This window comes from Budorcas taxicolor, chromosome 6, assembly GCF_023091745.1.
Source record: "Budorcas taxicolor isolate Tak-1 chromosome 6, Takin1.1, whole genome shotgun sequence".
Lineage (NCBI taxonomy): Eukaryota > Metazoa > Chordata > Mammalia > Artiodactyla > Bovidae > Budorcas > Budorcas taxicolor.
This window is the reverse complement of record NC_068915.1, coordinates 16,898,888-16,915,896: the sequence shown is the minus strand read 5'-3', so window position 1 is coordinate 16,915,896 and position 17,009 is coordinate 16,898,888. Positions and strand designations below refer to the sequence as shown.

The window sequence follows — 17,009 nt, the reverse complement described above, 5'->3', positions numbered from 1 at the left end:
TTTTTTTTTGCAGAAAATCACTGTAGCTAAGCACTAAGTTGAATGGTAGTGTGACAATACTGTAGAAAAGCAGAATAAAATTCTTCATGGACTGTGTTTAAAGCAGAGAAGACAGACCACGGTGTTCGTGAACATCAATAAAGCTTTATAACAAAACAATTCATGACCATGTTTGGATTAATATTGTAATAATTACACACTTTTTACATTATGAAAATAAGTCATAAATAGTGTAAAAATAATTATGAAGATCAACTTCTCACAAACTAGGAACCCTGAAAACAAGTTAAAAAAGCAAATAAAAACAAATTAGAAACTGAACACAAGGCAGTTATCTCCAGGCTGCAAATCAAAAACCATTCATGTCTTTTGATTCAGTAATCTCAGCTGGAGAAATGATAGTGAAATGAAATAAGAAATCAAACAGGGAGAATTCAATCTTTCAATTATTTATACTATCAAGAAAAACAGGTTTGTGCCATATTTACAGTGGTAAGACACAACACATTCTTAGAATAATCAATTACATGAGACTGGCCCACAAAACATTAAGAAAAATATGCAGTGTAATGCTTGCCAAAATATTTTTTTATGCATTTTCTCTCATTTTGAATTTACGTGATTTTTTTGGCAATATAAAAATAGCTGCACATAGAGATGAACTTTAAAATGTAAAAAATACAAATAAAAATATATTTTCTAAAGGAAAATCAGATACATACATCTTTTAAAAGTGTTATTAAATTGCATGAAACATTTACAACAGTATAAAGAATATTCACATAAATGTCAATAATATGTAAGACATTCTTTTGTGAATCCAATTTATTAATATTTCTGAGATATATGAGAATATCCACTGCATTTTGAGAAATGTTGGTACTTTGTTATCTGTAAATCAAATGTAATGGGTCAGGTTGAAAAAATCTTCTTATTCCTCAAAGGACAGTTTTGTAAATAAGCAGCATAGGGTAACTTCTGCATTTAAATACATTAAAAAATGAGAAATGCCATTAAAATGTTTCAGTATTGAATTAGCAAAAACAAAATCCACTTAAAATTTAAGTTGTAAGGGTATCTCTGCTATGGCATATAGTAAATCCAGCTGATATGAAGCTGTTTCAACAAAAATGGGAAAGATTAGGGACTGAAGGTCTTTACATTCTAAAATAACTTAGCAGAATCATAACTGGTCAAGTATGTTAATTCCACTTGGAATGAATTGTTTTAACAGCCAGAATCACAGGTGACTGTTCTTAATCATTATTCTTAAGAATATAAGATTAAGTTGTTGTGGTTCTGACTTTTCAGAGATAGCAAGGTTTTTGTTTTGGTAAAAATTTTAAAAGTTCATTTTTGGTAATAGTAACTATTAATATAAATTCATTATCAAGAAGTAGAGAAAAACAAGATTTCAAATATCAATATCTGCATGTTCCTATAATCATTTATTAGGAGACATAAAAATATCACCCACCTTAACAAGCATTGCTTATTTCTGGGCAAGATAATATATAATGGTCAAAAAAAAGAATGAAATATTGTGTTAACTTTTTATGCTACAATAGAAACATTAAAAATAAAACTTTGGAAAATAAAGCATGTTTTCTAAGTGATAAAGACATGATACCAGTTAATTTTTCCATTAATTTGATCATGCTCATTTGATCATTTCCAAACTAGCAGAGAGGTGTATATATATATATATATAGTAGACGAAACATATATAGATTGAACTACTGGGTGAATCAGAGTTCTTACTGTCTCATCAGAACATCATGCACAAGGTTTAAGAACAGATCATTTTTGGTATAAATTAAAGATATTCTCATGTTTTCTATGAAATCAAATAAGAAAGAAAAACCTTTCATGACTGCTTTTCATAATGAAAATGAAAATTAGAAGAAAAATTTCAGCATATTTATGTGTCAGGTACTGTATGAATGTATGCAGATTTGTCTAATGTTGGTTTTGTCACTCAATCAAATTATATAAGCTAAAAGGTGAAAGTTGATAAAGGCATATGGTACAAGAAATGAACATGAGATAAGAGGATCCACAATCCAAATAAACACACATCATCTAAAGGTATGCTGTTTTGTTTTCTTTTACATTAAGAAAGACTGGTCATTGAACCATAATTATAGTAAATCCATAAACTTTAAAATTAAAATCACACACTAACAGTTTAGGAATGCTATTAAACAGAGAAATGAAATTATCCATAGTAGAATTGCATTTTTCATAAAGAAAGAGAAATACATTAGCACCAACATAAATGGAAAACAATTTAAAAGCTAAAACACATACCAATTTGACATTCTTAAAAGATGCTTATCAGAAACAGAACCTGATCTTGACTTATTTCCAATGTGTCTCTCATGTATTTTTTCTTAATCTTCTATCCAATGAGAAATTAAAAGAAAGAAAACTCAAAGAAAGATATGTATCTGCCAACACATGTATCAGCAGACACATTCATGAGTTCATTAGGCAATTACTTGAGGATTTTCTACGTTGATAACAAAATGGATGATTTAAAATATTTTAATAACAAAAGCTGAAAATTATGCATGACGGTTAAGACCTAGTAATTCCATGGAACAAAGAAGAGGACCACGGTCCTTTGGTTTTCCCCAAAGAAACAAATATATTGAAAGCTTACAGCTTCCTTTAATCATGGAATAAAAATTAATTTTGTCAAATCAGTTATAGAGCAAAACCTCAATATACACATAGGATAGAACAGTATTCTAAAGGGCTGTGTTTAAAAAAAATATATATTTTTTGTACGTGAAATGTTTCTCTTTTGATGCTGAGGTATTCTCTTTGGAAGCTGTGCAAGTTTTAAATAGTGATCCATCTTGATTCCTCTTTCTGCTAGAGGACTAGAAAGAAAGATAGATAGGAAGAAATATAGCCACCAGATTTTTCTCGACACTACTGTTTGTTTTCCTAAAGAGATTGTAGCTTTACCCGCTTTAGTTCATTTTTCCAAACCATTTAAGACAAATTGTTTCAGACATTGAAAAAACACCATATCCTAGCCAGCTCATACAAGAGATGGGTAGAAAATGCCCTCTTTTGTTTGAAAAATGCTAAATTGGTTTCGGAGTGTGGAATGTTACTAGAAATGTTACCAATTTGATTGATAGATTCGTTCAAACATCTTTCAATTCTCCAAAACATAATCGGAACAAAAAGAAGGCATTTTGTATAACTGAGCATTTGGTTATATAATCTGAAAGAGATCATAAAGATCTTAGGATCCCTGTTTTACAAGCGTATCTTAACTCTTGTCACCAGAAGCCAATGGTGAGGTAATTTCCCCTCTGCTGGTGAAAACCTATACATGAAACCAGGAAATTTCCCACAAAACAGCCCGAAACGAGAAATTATATTGTCCAATGGGTTGAAAGAGTGACTGCTCATTCATGATGTTCCTCCTAACGTAACCCTTCCACTAGAACACGTCATTTCAAAACACGCTAGCAACTCTTTACTGTGCAAAGAAATGCTCAGTCTAATACAATTAGGTAACTTTTGAGCAAGTAGTTGAAAAAAATACTCCTAATGGCAACTATATTTCACAGCTTTCTGAGATCTCAGATTTGGTCTGTGCATAAGATAAACATTTAGAAATATAAAAAAGATAAAAGAAATCTAAATATAGATACAACTTAGATCTAAATAGAACTACAAGAAATAGAAATGAGTTAATACTGTCAAATGTGACCAAATCTTGACTTTATCTTAACTGATAATCACTATGTATGTTATATTCATCCTACAAAAAAAGTCAAAAAGTACTGAAAAATGGCTTAACTTTGATGCTTTACAATGACTGAACTGAAAGTGGAGCTTCTTTTATATTCTCCTCAATTATTCAGAACAAGAGAGAAGTTAGCAAAAGCTCATCTGGACCGTTGATGTACCAAGTTGCAAGGCTTTGAAGACCAAAAAAAAAAAAAAAGAAAAGTTCAAAGTAAATGTGACTAAAGCTGAAAAATAAAGTTTCCTGAATATTCCTGGGACTAAAAGAAAAAAGTATTAAAAAGAATGGAAAATATCTTTCTTTTTCTAGAAGTTTGTAGAAAATGTTTAGCACGGGTTGGATCTTGGATGGGAGCAAGCTCTCACATCAGCTTCTGTAGACAGTGTAGGGTGAACTCTCCTACATCTTCAGGAAAGGTTGTCTCATCCACCCTCTTCCTGGGATTTGTGATTTCTTCAGCAACCCAAACTTTGGTGAGATGGACACATGCTTTGTCTTCAGGAACAGGGACTGCCATTCCAAGAACCTCCTACCCCAAAGAAGTGCTGTATGCCTCTGTCATTTTCCAAACGCACCCATTTTAACACTTGCTGGAATTTGGTTTATTAAAAAAAAAAAAAGTCCACTATTCTGGGTGCCTGCCTTTTTGTAAACCTCTTTTCTACTTGGTCACATGAGAGAGAGCGCAGGAGGCTGAACCAATTCTCTATCTTTGTCTTCACTGCCAAGGGCAGCCCAAGGAAAACTGGTGTCAGCAACTAGCTCAGCCCCCGGACGTTTTAACCAAGGAGGCCACATGAGCCCACAACACTGGAAGCTGAAGATCTGTAGCTGGGACCGCAGCGCCCGTAAAATACAAGACCATCTGTGTGTGTGCTCTCCGCCACCTTATCACTTTTTGGCAATAAGCCATGGTGTAACCCCCTTGAGATGACAAAAGAAATAAAAGCTCTGTTGTGATCAAATGACTCATCACGCAGCATGCTAGCATCTGAAGGTGCACAGCAAGCAGGCTTGGCACACGATCATGCTCTTTTAGTCAGTTTCAATGGGTGGTGTGGGTATGAAGAGCAAAGGTGAGGAGGGCTGTGATAAACTCTAAAATCAGTCAGTATAGTACATTTTCATAGCTTTGAGTTCATATTTGGTCACAATTTCATGTAAACTATCTCATGGTGCTTTTTGCCCATGCAATTAACAAGCCCAAGGTAAGAAAATAGCAAGAACAATCGATTTCTATCACTGGGTCCATATAAATACATATCTTCACATAAGACAAAGAGATACTGATCTATATTTTCTGCAGGCTTCTTACTGGTTTCACATCTCGCCCGATTTTAGATGTAAGGGAAGAAAAGATGGATACGTGTACTACAGCAAACAGGAAGAAGCAGCTACATGTAAACATATCTCAGACTTGTACAATCTGCAATCCAATTTCAACTATAAATATAAAAAGTGGACCATTATATACACAACGTCATGCTCGGAAGGTTAGATTCATCACTGCAGGAAAACAAACAACAAAAAAGAGAAATATAGAGAATTAGTAGTTTAGGATAAAAATTCCCAGTTGGCTTTTATTTTAAGAAAACTGGTAGAACCCTGCATAGAAGTTGCTTTGTTTTGTTTTAATCAATGAGCCAATTGATATGTCCTATACATTACTTTTCTAAAACTTATCAAACATTTTATCCTAGGTTCAACCCACATTTTTATTTTGCTACTGAGAAGTCTGTGGGAAGTGTTTTGTCTCAGTAACTATTCTGGGAAAGCAGAAAATTAGAATTTTATCACAGACACACCATAATTAAAATACATGTTCTATGTGTGGCTTATGTAATCGTCTCCAAGCATTAAGACACAAGTGCAATGGCACTGCTTATTTCCCTGACACTCAACTCTAACACTCTACTGCCCTTGTTCTTACTTCCTTTTTCCGGCCCTGCCCTGCTGTGAAGGGCGTGCAGGACCGACCTCTGTTGTCAAGTCTTCAAGCTGTATGACAGGTTCTATTGTGATCTAAAGATCTAGAAACGTCCGGTTCCTTGTTCTGGGCGGCAGCCATAATTACTAAGGTTGCCCTGGAGCTGAAGTTTTAAGTCTGAGAGAATAGAAGAACAAAAGTCTTTGAGGTATAACTTATAGAGCAGATCTTGGTGACAAACTTGACTTTTTCTCAAAGAAAAATCAGTGAGAAAAGTAGAATGTCCAGAGAAGGACAATGATAAAGATTTCTCATCTCCCCATCACAATGGTGACTCATCCTCAGTCATCTTTCATTTCACTAATTAAAAATATTTGCTTTTTTCTCTCCAGTAAAAATAGATGCTATATTAAGTATGTGTAAAGGGCTGGGTACTCTGTGATCTTTAGCAATAAAGTTCACTTAGTGTTACACACATCATGCTAAGGCCAGAGAATGTGTGCAGGAAGTAGTATTCTTTTCTCCACACTCCCACTCCTCTCAAATTTCAAACAAATACATTTTTTGAGAAACCAATGTTTTGTAAATAGTCTCAAGAATTTTAAAGATCCTTTTTTCCCCACCAGATTTTAAAACTTAAGAAATCGGTCACCTTACTTTAGGAAGATTCTGTTGCAAGCCTGCCCTATCTGAAAAAACAAAATTTCATGAAACATTTAAAAATGTGAAGGCTATAGGTATTTTTCCTATGAAGTGGTTTATAATCTCTGGATAAAGACAGATGATAACTTTAATAGCTTGTAAGGATCTTCTGAACCATGAGTTCTGCCTTTTACTCACTGTATGAATTGCAATGTGAATTGATACATCATTATTCTCCAAATACAGATAACTGAACTATATCTAGAAAGAAAAGAAATTTAAATAAAGATCAAATAGTTTTACATGAAAAAAATTATCATTGAGAGTAGCATAAAAACAATAAGAAAGGAAAGGAAAGTTGTTCAGTCGTGTCCGACTCTTTGTGACCCCATGGACTGTAGCCTACCAGGCTCCTCTGTCCATGGGATTTTCCAGGCAAGAATACTGGAGTGGATTGCCATTTCCTTCTCCAGGGGATCTTCCCGACCCAAGGATCGAACCCAGGTCTCCCGCATTGTAGACAGACACTTTACCGTCTGAGCCACCAGGGAGGGAATAAAAAAACAAAACAATAGAACTTGTTTGTTAATCACAGTGCTTTCTACTGTAGCTACAATCTGAATTTTCAGTCAAACATTTATCACTGTGTCTAGAGACTGTGTGTGTGCTCAGTCATATCTGACTCTTTGTGACCCCATGGACTGTAGCCCACCAGGCTCCTCTGCCTGGGATTTTCCAGGCAAGAATACTGGAGCAGGTTGCCATTTCTCGACCCAGGAGACTACTAAACTTAATATTCAAAAAGGTGGTCCACTAAAACAGGACTAAGTAATCCACTGGCCTTCTTTTAATAATATCACTTCTAATAATATCACTTCTAATAATATCATTTCTTTTAATAATATCACTTAAAAATTAATTTGATTTGGCCAACAACAGCATATTTGAGATGGCTAAATTGACCACAGAAGAAATTTTAGAACATTTCATTTTTCTAATTGTTTTTTTTTAATTGAAGTATTGTTGGTTTACAATGTTGTGCCAACTTCTGCTGTTACAGCGAAGTGACTCAATTTTACCCATGCATACACTTTTTAAAAAATATTCTTTTCCATTATGGCTTATCCCAGGAGATTGTTCTATATCCCAGGAGGATACAGTTCTTGTGTTATATAGTAGGACCTTGTTTATCCATTCTAAATTGAATAGTTTGCCTCTACCAACCCCATCTAATTGTTTTCTTTCTCTCTTTTTGGTGCAGGAAGATGTTGGGAGAGGATGATTACAATGGTTTGCATTTGATTGTGTTGGGGAATGTGGTAAGCAATACTGAAGCTTTATCACTGAGTTATTCTCTTTTTTACCATTTAAAAACTTTATTGAAGTCTAATTGATTTAAATGTTGTATATATTCCTTATACAAAGAGAGGCTAGATTTAGGAGAGCGTTAATCTCATATAGTATATAATCTGAGGAAAAATAAGTACCTAAAAAGGAAATTTCTGATTTTCTGAGCAACTCACATTAGCTCATAAAATAGTCTGGCCATTTTATGAACCAACAAGATGATGAATCCTTTGCTTGTTGCCATTATTTTTATGCCTCACAAAAGGGACATGGTTTAGAAGAGGCTGAAAATGACATGAACCCAAGTTCTGAGTAGTATCAGAGGCTGAATAAGGTAGGCCTTTCACATCTCCCTCCATGTAAAGTGTTTGGATGACTGGATTAAAAAATCACGACAGGATCAGATTACAGGGCCAAGGTTAAAGAGCAGATGGTAATTCCAGCTCAGGATGGTATTAAAAATTCTGAGAACAGGGGTTATGGCGATTAAAGGATAGTTTTCTCAGGTGAAGACTATGATGACAGGCTCATCTTCCCAAGAACCAGTGACCTCCAAAGTGAGGGAGCTAGTGGTCTGACAGGCTGAAAGTGGAGTATGGGAAGCTACTGAGTAAATGACTGGGAGAGAAGGGTTTTCTTTCCCTGGCCAAGGGGGTGTGAAAGTAGTTAAGCAAGAGAGGGAGTTTCACAGGATGTCCTCACCAATAGAGTTGATGAGATGAGAGGTAAATAAGAGTCTCTCTGCCGTCCTACAGTTTTGCCTGTGAAGCCTGCCAGTCAAAAACGCCTGAAAAATTATAAACAACAAGGTTCTACAGTATAGCACAGGGAATTATATTCAATATTTTGCAAAGGGAAAGAATATGAAAAAGAATATGTGAATAACTGAATCACTGCTGTACAGAAGGAATGAACACAATATTATACACTAAATTAACTATACTTCAATACATTTTTTAAAAAATGACTGAATAAGCCACAAGTGTTAGAGGAAAAAATTCAAAATGGTAAAAGTGCATGTATACTTCCCTCTGGTTTCAAACAGGAAAAGGAGTACATCAAGGCTGTATATTGTCACCCTGCTTATTTAACGTATATGCAGAGTACATCATGAGAAACGCTGGACTGGAAGAAACACAAGCTGGAATCAAGACTGCTGGGAGAAATATCAATAACCTCAAATATGCAGATGACACCACCCTTATGGCAGAAAGTGAAGAGGAACTAAAAAGCCTCTTGATGAAAGTGAAAGAGGAGAGTGAAAAAGATGGCTTAAAGCTCAACATTCAGAAAACGAAGATCATGGCATCTGGTCCCATCACTTCATGGGAAATAGATGGGGAAACAATGGAAACAGTGTCAGACTTTATTTTGGGGGGCTCCAAAATCACTGCAGATGGTGACTGCAGCCAGGAAATTAAAAGACGCTTACTCCTTGGAAGGAAATTTATGAGCAACCTAGATAGCATATTCAAAAGCAGAGACATTACTTTGCCAACAAAGGGCCGTCTAGTCAAGGCTATAGTTTTCCCTGTGGTCATGTATGGATGTGAGAGTTGGACTGTGAAGAAGGCTGAGCGCCAAAGAATTGATGTTTTGAACTGTGGTGTTGGAGAAGACTCTTGAGAGTCCCTTGGACTGCAAGGAGATCCAACCAGTCCATTCTAAAGGAGATCAGCCCTGGGATTTCTTTGGAAGGAATGATGCTAAAGCTGAAACTCCAGTACTTTGGCCACCTCATGCGAAGAGTTGACTCATTGGAAAAGACTCTGATGCTGGGAGGGATTGGGGGCAGGAAGGAGAAGGGGATGATAGAGGATGAGATGGCTGGATGGCATCACTGACTCGATGGACGTGAGACTGAGTGAACCCCGGGAGTTGATGATGGACAGGGAGGCCTGGTGTGCTGCGATTCGTGGGGTCACAAAGAGTCGGACACGACTGAACGACTGAACTGAACTGAACTGATACTTCCCTCAGCTCATTTTCACATCAGTGGAATTCCTTTAACCGTAGGTAGCATACGACAGTGCTTTATGCTGAGGTTTGCACCGTTACAGTGTAAAGGTTTGGTATTCTCTGAACAGCACAGCACACAGAGCTCTTCCCTCCTCAAAGTTCTGCCACTGCTTTCCACTGTCTACTTCTAGTTCTGTCACATACTAGGTCTGTGCCCTTGGAAGTTACTTAACTTTTCTGAATTTCATTTCCCTCATCAGCATCACTGAGGTTACTAACACTCTGTGCCGTTTGCCCAGTTGTGCCACCAGGCTCCTCTCTCCATGGGATTTCCCCAGCAAGAATACTGGAGCCAGGTGCCATTTTCTCCTCCAGGGGATCTTCCTGACCCAAGGATGGAACCTGCATCTCCTGCCAATGTTGACACTGAGTCACATGGAAAGCCCAGTGATACCCTATAGGATTATGATGAGGATTAAATAAAATGATGTCACCTATATGAAAGGGCTTATCACACAGCCTTTGTACACAGGTTCTCTATGAAGAATAAGTTCCATTCTCTACTGAATACACACACACAGTGACTATGGGTAGCCACATGTAGAGTCTAGAGCAAACTGCTATCATAAAGTATATCAACTTAAATATAACCATATTCTCCTAAATAAATCAAGGCATCTTTGAAGATAAAATCATTCTTACATTTTCTGCTTTCTCAGCTTTGTGACTAATATTGATCGACAGGGTTCTACCATGTATTTGCATATTTTATCTAAGTAATTGAGTATAAATAGAAAAGGAATCACAATTAAGAATAATTTTAAACCATAGGAGGAAAAGGAACTTGGCACAAGCAAACCATTGTCAAGATGCACTGCCCCTTTCCATTTTGAAGAAAAGATTAAATAGGGAGAGGTCTAAATTACAGTGTTTGCTAGGTACTATTTTCACTTATCCATTTAGAAATAAGTCAGTAGTAAACACCATCAAAAGGTATTCCAAAGATGGAATCTTTTGCTTTTTAATACCCATATACAATTCCAGGAATGTCAAAAAAAAAAAAAAAAAAATCTGTTCTAAATGGAAAGGGCTAGGCCAGGTAAAGAGAAAGGGAGAGTGTTTCTTTTAGAAATAACTCCAGAATGCCTACCTTTTGCCAACAGCCAGGCATGGGTAATCCATCTGGCCCCTATTTCAAAAAGAAGAATAAAAATTCCTCAGCTTCCACAAAAGTGATCAAACTTCATAATTAATAATCTCCAAGACTTAAAAATGGATTTATAGCTGTTAGGTGGCTTTAGTCATAGGCATCTTTTATCCACCCCAAATAGACTACCTAACACTAGTTAAAATGAAGAAAATTCAAATGTTTTCCAAAGTGAGTACACATTTTGCAAATAAATAAAATATAAAAATATTTATCCTTAACGTTGAACAATGATTTGTAAAACCTAGTGGTCTACTTAGTTATATCTTTAGATAATAAATCTGTACTATTTCTCTTAATTTCATTAAAATGCATTTTATAATTATCTTTATTCAATAAATGAAAATAACTTTTCTTCCTGATCACTATGTTTTATGGCTAAATGCATAATAATGATGAGTAATCAGTTATGAACCATTTCTATCTGAAGTTTATAGCTCTTCACATGGTGTATTTTTCAACTTTTCTAGATTGGAAGCAGGAAAAATAGAACATTGAATTGATTGGATTAAAAGATAAGTAGTTATATCTTTACAGTAAAATGTTATCCAAAGTCTTCGTCAATTTTTTAATTGAAATTCTTCAGAAGCCAATTAACAAGACCTGAATAAACAAAAGATTCTTAAATGTTGCAAAATTTATTTTCACTTAAGGTGTAAGCACTCTTCAGATACAAATGATATAAATAAGGCGAGAAGAACTGACATACTATGAAACATGCTTGTGTTTTCTCCCAGCAAAATGATTGTAAAATATTATTTATTGTCAATATCAAGCAAACAAAATAAAAGACTGGGCACATCATATTGAAATCTTCTAACTGTAATTATTGACTGAATAAAAATTTCTTCTATTATGTAATCTCTTAAAAGACTTGAGAAGCATAAATTTATCTTTAAAGAATCATGCTTAGTACTTAAGAATAATATAAGAACATGCAAACCAAATATAACCATCAACACAATCGTAAAATTTTCCTTTACACCTCAGAAAGTCAGAATATACTTTTTAATTGTTAAAAAAAAAAAACACCTTAAAATGACTTTATATTTGGGAAAAAATCGGTAATGCCAGATTGGTACAAGGAGAAGGATCACCCAGTAGAATTTTAGATTTTAGTGTAGGAAGGATTTTGAGTTCATGCCAAATGGAGGTAGGGAAGATCTTTCTACTTTAGGAAAGTGAGTTTCAAAAGGAGAGGCCATTAAATTGAAAAGGTTATGTGGCAAAGAAGAAGATATGGGCTACAGACTATTATCACCTTTAGAAGCTTCAAGAAGTTTGGTTTTCGTCTGTATGGTCTCTTAACATCATTCCCTCAAACTGGTTAAATCTTGACCACAAAAGCTTAACTTTGTAGGTTTGGCCTTATTTACAGCCTGATAGAAATTTAGTGGAAGTGGCAAAAATGCCTTTATTTCTTTTAAAGAAAAAAAGCTAACTTTAGGGGAAAAACCCAAAGTTAAAGCCTAGCTGTACCTTTACTTTTTTTTAAATGTACTTTTAACATCATCTTGAAATAGTTACGGGATAAATTGACATTCCCCAGAACACAGACATGGCGGCCATGTCAGCTGTGAGAACAATGTCAGGAGGTTAGTTCGCAGTCACCGATTGAAACACATGCTTGCTCTCTTCACTCTGCAGAGTCAGTGAAGGAGCTATTCATGCACATGCACGTGGTGTGTTTATCATGGAAAGCTTGCTCTGGCAGTACCACTTTACACTGAGAGGGATGAATACGTAATAAACAAAGGAATGGCATGCAGGGTGGTAGGAAAGAGAAATACTGTACCAATTGGCAAGGGGCATCCAGCCCATCCAGGCCAGGCTGGCCTGGCTCCCCTTTTTCCCCCTTAACGCCACGGAATCCCTGTTTGTAAAGATTAACTCATAACGTTACTAAACAGAAGAAATCACTTGAGCACAAATCCTGCTAAAGAAATAACCACGGTAACAAAAGACTGGGAGAGGAGCAACTCTGAAGGGAAAGGTAACAGCCAGCAAAGTTGGACAAAAGAAAACAGATCTTGATGTGGTCTTATAACCAGGGCTTGTCTGGGCACCTGCACCTGCTCTGGGGAGCGGGAGGGAAGAGTCCCGGTTCCTCCTCTGATCCTGCATTCACTCCCTGGATGCACACCAATCCTTGATTGCTGAGAAACCCAAGAAGAGCTGGTGGCCAGAGGCAAGGGGTGGCACACACCAGGAAAACCCGAGGGACTTTACAGTCTATGTTAAAAGACCCCAATCAGGAGAGTGGATACATGTATGTGTATGGGTGGGTCCCTTTGTTATCCACCTGGAAGTATCACAGCATTGTTAATCGGCTATGCTCCCATAACAAAATAAAATGCTTTTTGTTTTTTGAAAAAAAGACCCAATCAGAACTGCACTGGTACGGCCCCTGCAGCTTGCTCCTCTCCCAGCTCAGCCTCCACATGGGACACCTGGAGACGGTTGACAAGTCAGACATACCAACGGGCACGGTGCATCTAATCCAGGAGCACCCTGTTCTCCTTTCTCCCCTTTAGGCCCCTTTTTGCCTTTCTTTCCCTTTTCCCCCTGTGGATACAAGGGTTTAAATAAAAGACAGTTTTTATTTGGGGTGGGGGGAAGTAATGGTGATTCAAAAGATGATTTAGCCAGTGAAAGTCTGGAAGGGCATTTACCACCGTTTTCTGGTTTAGATAAGGCATGACGTTATGAAACACCAGACTTTTAGCGTGGCGGTGGATTCTGGGGAGTGAAATACAAGATTTCATTAAAAAGACTCAGCAAGATGAAAGAAGAACTCAAAAGCTGACACATCAGAAAGGAGGATCAGTGCTGACTTAGACCCAATGCCAGGGTCCTTGTGAATGAGGTGTTCCCGCCACCACTCCGGTGAAGATGGCAGATACCAAGTGTGTTGAAGTCAGCCGGTGGCAGGGGAAGTTGAGAGGAATAATGGAAACTTTCACAGCCAATTTGCAGTACCTACCAACTTCCCGGCCCCCCGCAATCCTATAAGAGATGAGAGCTATATGAGCCAGGGGAAAGGGAAAAAATTTTAACAGCTTGTATCTTTTTGAAATGTATCCAACTTTCTGACATCATTTTTTGTAGCTCTCATTTAAACATAGTGTGTTAAAAAGATACTTCTTTCTTTTAACATTCTTTTTAAGGAAACTAAAAACAAATACTTCCCTTATTGAGTCAGGTAAATAAATTTTAAAAGTGCTAAGATTTCTTAGCAATGTCAGTTGGAGAAACAGACTTATTTAAAACTTATTAAAAACCAAGAGATGTTTTTTAATTCACACTTATTGATGTCATGCCAGGTATTCACAATGGTAAATGGGTTTCCAGCTTACTCACAAGATAACAAAAGCAAAAAAAAAAAAAAAAAAAAGTTTTGTTCCAGAAGGGAAAAGCAGTTTGGATTCAGCTGAGCTAATATTACAAATGAGGTAGGCAGGATAATTACATATTGGGAATGTAGCCATGGGAATTAGTATTTAGGAATCAAGGTAAAGGCTGTGGAAGTCTGCATGGATCACAGGGATGGAGGAATTAAGGAAAGGAGGCAAAAGGAGGCGAAGGAAGGAATGTACCTCAGCTGTTTCATATTAACATAAATATCTCTGCATATTTATAGACAAGAAGCTGGTGCAGTGCAGAATACAAAATACTATGCAATACATATTTAAATGAGTGTATTCATTCTGCAATCAGGATGACAGATACAGTAAATCTGAATAATTTCAGAAGCAAAACAGCATCAATATTCAAAGACATATACATAACAGATATAGATGAGATATGCATTCAAATTAATGCATTCATTCTGACTATGTGAGTGAAACTCCACATTGATCTCCTGTGTGCCAAAAAGATTGCATCAGAAGGCTCAGAATCAAAACCAGTTGGGTTTCTCTAATATCAGAGAAAGAGAAATTCTGTGTGGTTTAGTTGATCACAATCAAAAACAAAGACTCGAGATGCCAGGGTGAAATGAAATGAAAGCAGGTGTGATAGGAAGTACGATGGGAGGAGCTTTGGGAGTAAATTGCTCACTCATGCAAGATGAATCAACACTCTTCTTCAGCAAATAACATCAGTTCTGTGACATAATATTGATTTAGACTTATTTGGGAGGCAGTGGACTCCTCTTCATATAGGTGTGACTGACACCAGGTGTGCTGGGTGTTATTAATTTAGGAATCCATCCCTTCTTTGATTGATTAATCAACTCAGATTAATCATTCAATGAAAAAGGGTTGTCATATGAATGCTGACTTTAACAGGCTCCGGGAATCATTTTTTAACAATATTTTAGTGACCCTCAAGCTTTATGGAAAACAGATACTATTGTAGAGAATAATGTGTCAGTGTTATTATTAATCAGCATAGTTTTGGAACTATGTCTTTGTGGGTATGAATATATAGGGGCTCTTGCTAATTTTTATCTCTGCTGTCAAAGAATGATATACATAAAGTGCTCACATTTGGATCTAATTTCCTAAGTATGAAACTTCTAATAATGGAATCTGAAGTACAGAAATACTTTTGTATTGAGTGATTAACATTATTCTGAGGATTAAATTTGTAGCTTTAGGTTTTCACAAGTTGTAATACTGGTAATTTCTTCTTTGTTTAAAAGATCATTAGAATGAATATCTTCATAATGCTAACATTATTTTGAGTGGATGAAGTTTTAGACTCATACAATCCATTAGGTAAGTATAAAATAAATGCCTATAATCTTGAAGGCGCACACATACACACCTTGGGCCAAAGCTTTTACCTCAAAACATGTATATTTTATAGTTACAATTTACAGTTCAGAATAAAAGAACTTTTTTACGCCTCAGTTTCCTTGCCTATGAAATGGGGACAATGATAACACCAGCCTTAGGGGGTTGTTATGAAGATTAAAAGACTCTCATATGTGAAGCTCTACGAAAAACACAAAAACACATCAATAAATGTGATGATATTGACAATGATGATGGTGATGTTTTATATAACCACTCACATGTGCTTTCCTAGTAGTGGGAAGCTCAGTATTGTTTAAGGCCCAAAGAATACACAGAAGGCTTAATATCCTTTTTGGGGCAACTCTCATTTGGCCTTGCTTTTTAACATCTATGAACTTCACTGTTAAAGAGAATTTATAGGGTTTTGAAAATAGTGTATTAAGTAGAGCATAAATCAATCTGAGAACTGTGTGTGTGTGTGTTCATTCAGTCATGTCCTACTCTTTGCGACCCCATAGACTGTAGCCTGACAGGCTCCCCTGTCCAGGGTATTTTCCAGGCAAGAATACTGGAGTGAGTTGCCATTTCCTCCTCCAGGGGATCTTCCTGACCCAGGGATCGAACCTGTGTCTCCTGCATCTCCTGCCAATACTGGAAGGCTGATTCTTTACCACTGAGCCACCTGGGAAGCCCAATCTGAGAAAGAGAATTGGTTTAAATTTGAACTGTGAAAGTACAATTTCAGCCACTTTAAGATTTTCATTATTCTATAGAGGTTTCTTTTTTTTTCCCCTCTTGTTCATCTGTGTCATATATATATATGTATATATATATATATATATATATATATGTATGTATAACTATTCCTCAAAGAACAAAAAGTGGTTTAAAATAGCCATAATCCAACTTTGTTTCCAGACATAAAACCATTTTGCCTGATATTGGCTCCTCATCTATCTTGAGATAGAACCTAAAAACCAATCTCATAAAATACTCTAATATCTTCATTTAAAATGTCTGCAGTGTTTGAAGGCAATAAGTCCTGGTCCCTGTGTACTGGTCTCAGAAACAATGCTTGTCATCCATTTTCCAATTTAAAAAATGAAGATACAGGACATATCCTGTCTCTACCAGGAATGTTGTGGAGATAAATGAGGTGCTGGCTTTATAGGCTTAGGTGAGCTCTGCCAGAAGACTGTTGTAGATTTGTGCTATTTAATATTATTAATGTAATAAATGCCTGCCCCTCTCATTTTTGACACCTCCTGGAAACTTCCGTCTTTCAACTGATTGGTGTCAGGTAGTCCAAAAAATTGTAGCCTGGTTTTCTGGGGATTATAATTCTTTTCTTCTACACTAACAGTGCCCTTATTTCTTTCAGTGTAGCCTTCTTTATTTCTCTGTGAAGAC

At 36.2% G+C, this 17,009-nt stretch overlaps 1 protein-coding gene across 1 annotated transcript in view; it reads right to left on the bottom strand.

The window, feature by feature from the left end:
* Positions 1 to 4,666: 4,666 nt before the first annotated feature.
* The window catches only part of COL25A1 (collagen type XXV alpha 1 chain), a 504,028-nt gene continuing 491,685 nt past the window's right edge, over positions 4,667 to 17,009 (bottom strand). The window contains exons 33-35 of the mRNA XM_052642063.1: positions 12,653 to 12,730; positions 10,801 to 10,839; positions 4,667 to 4,699 (exon numbers count right to left, since the gene is read on the bottom strand). Of these exons, the coding sequence (XP_052498023.1) occupies positions 4,667 to 4,699; positions 10,801 to 10,839; positions 12,653 to 12,730 (150 nt within the window). The remainder of the gene's footprint in view (positions 4,700 to 10,800; positions 10,840 to 12,652; positions 12,731 to 17,009) is intronic.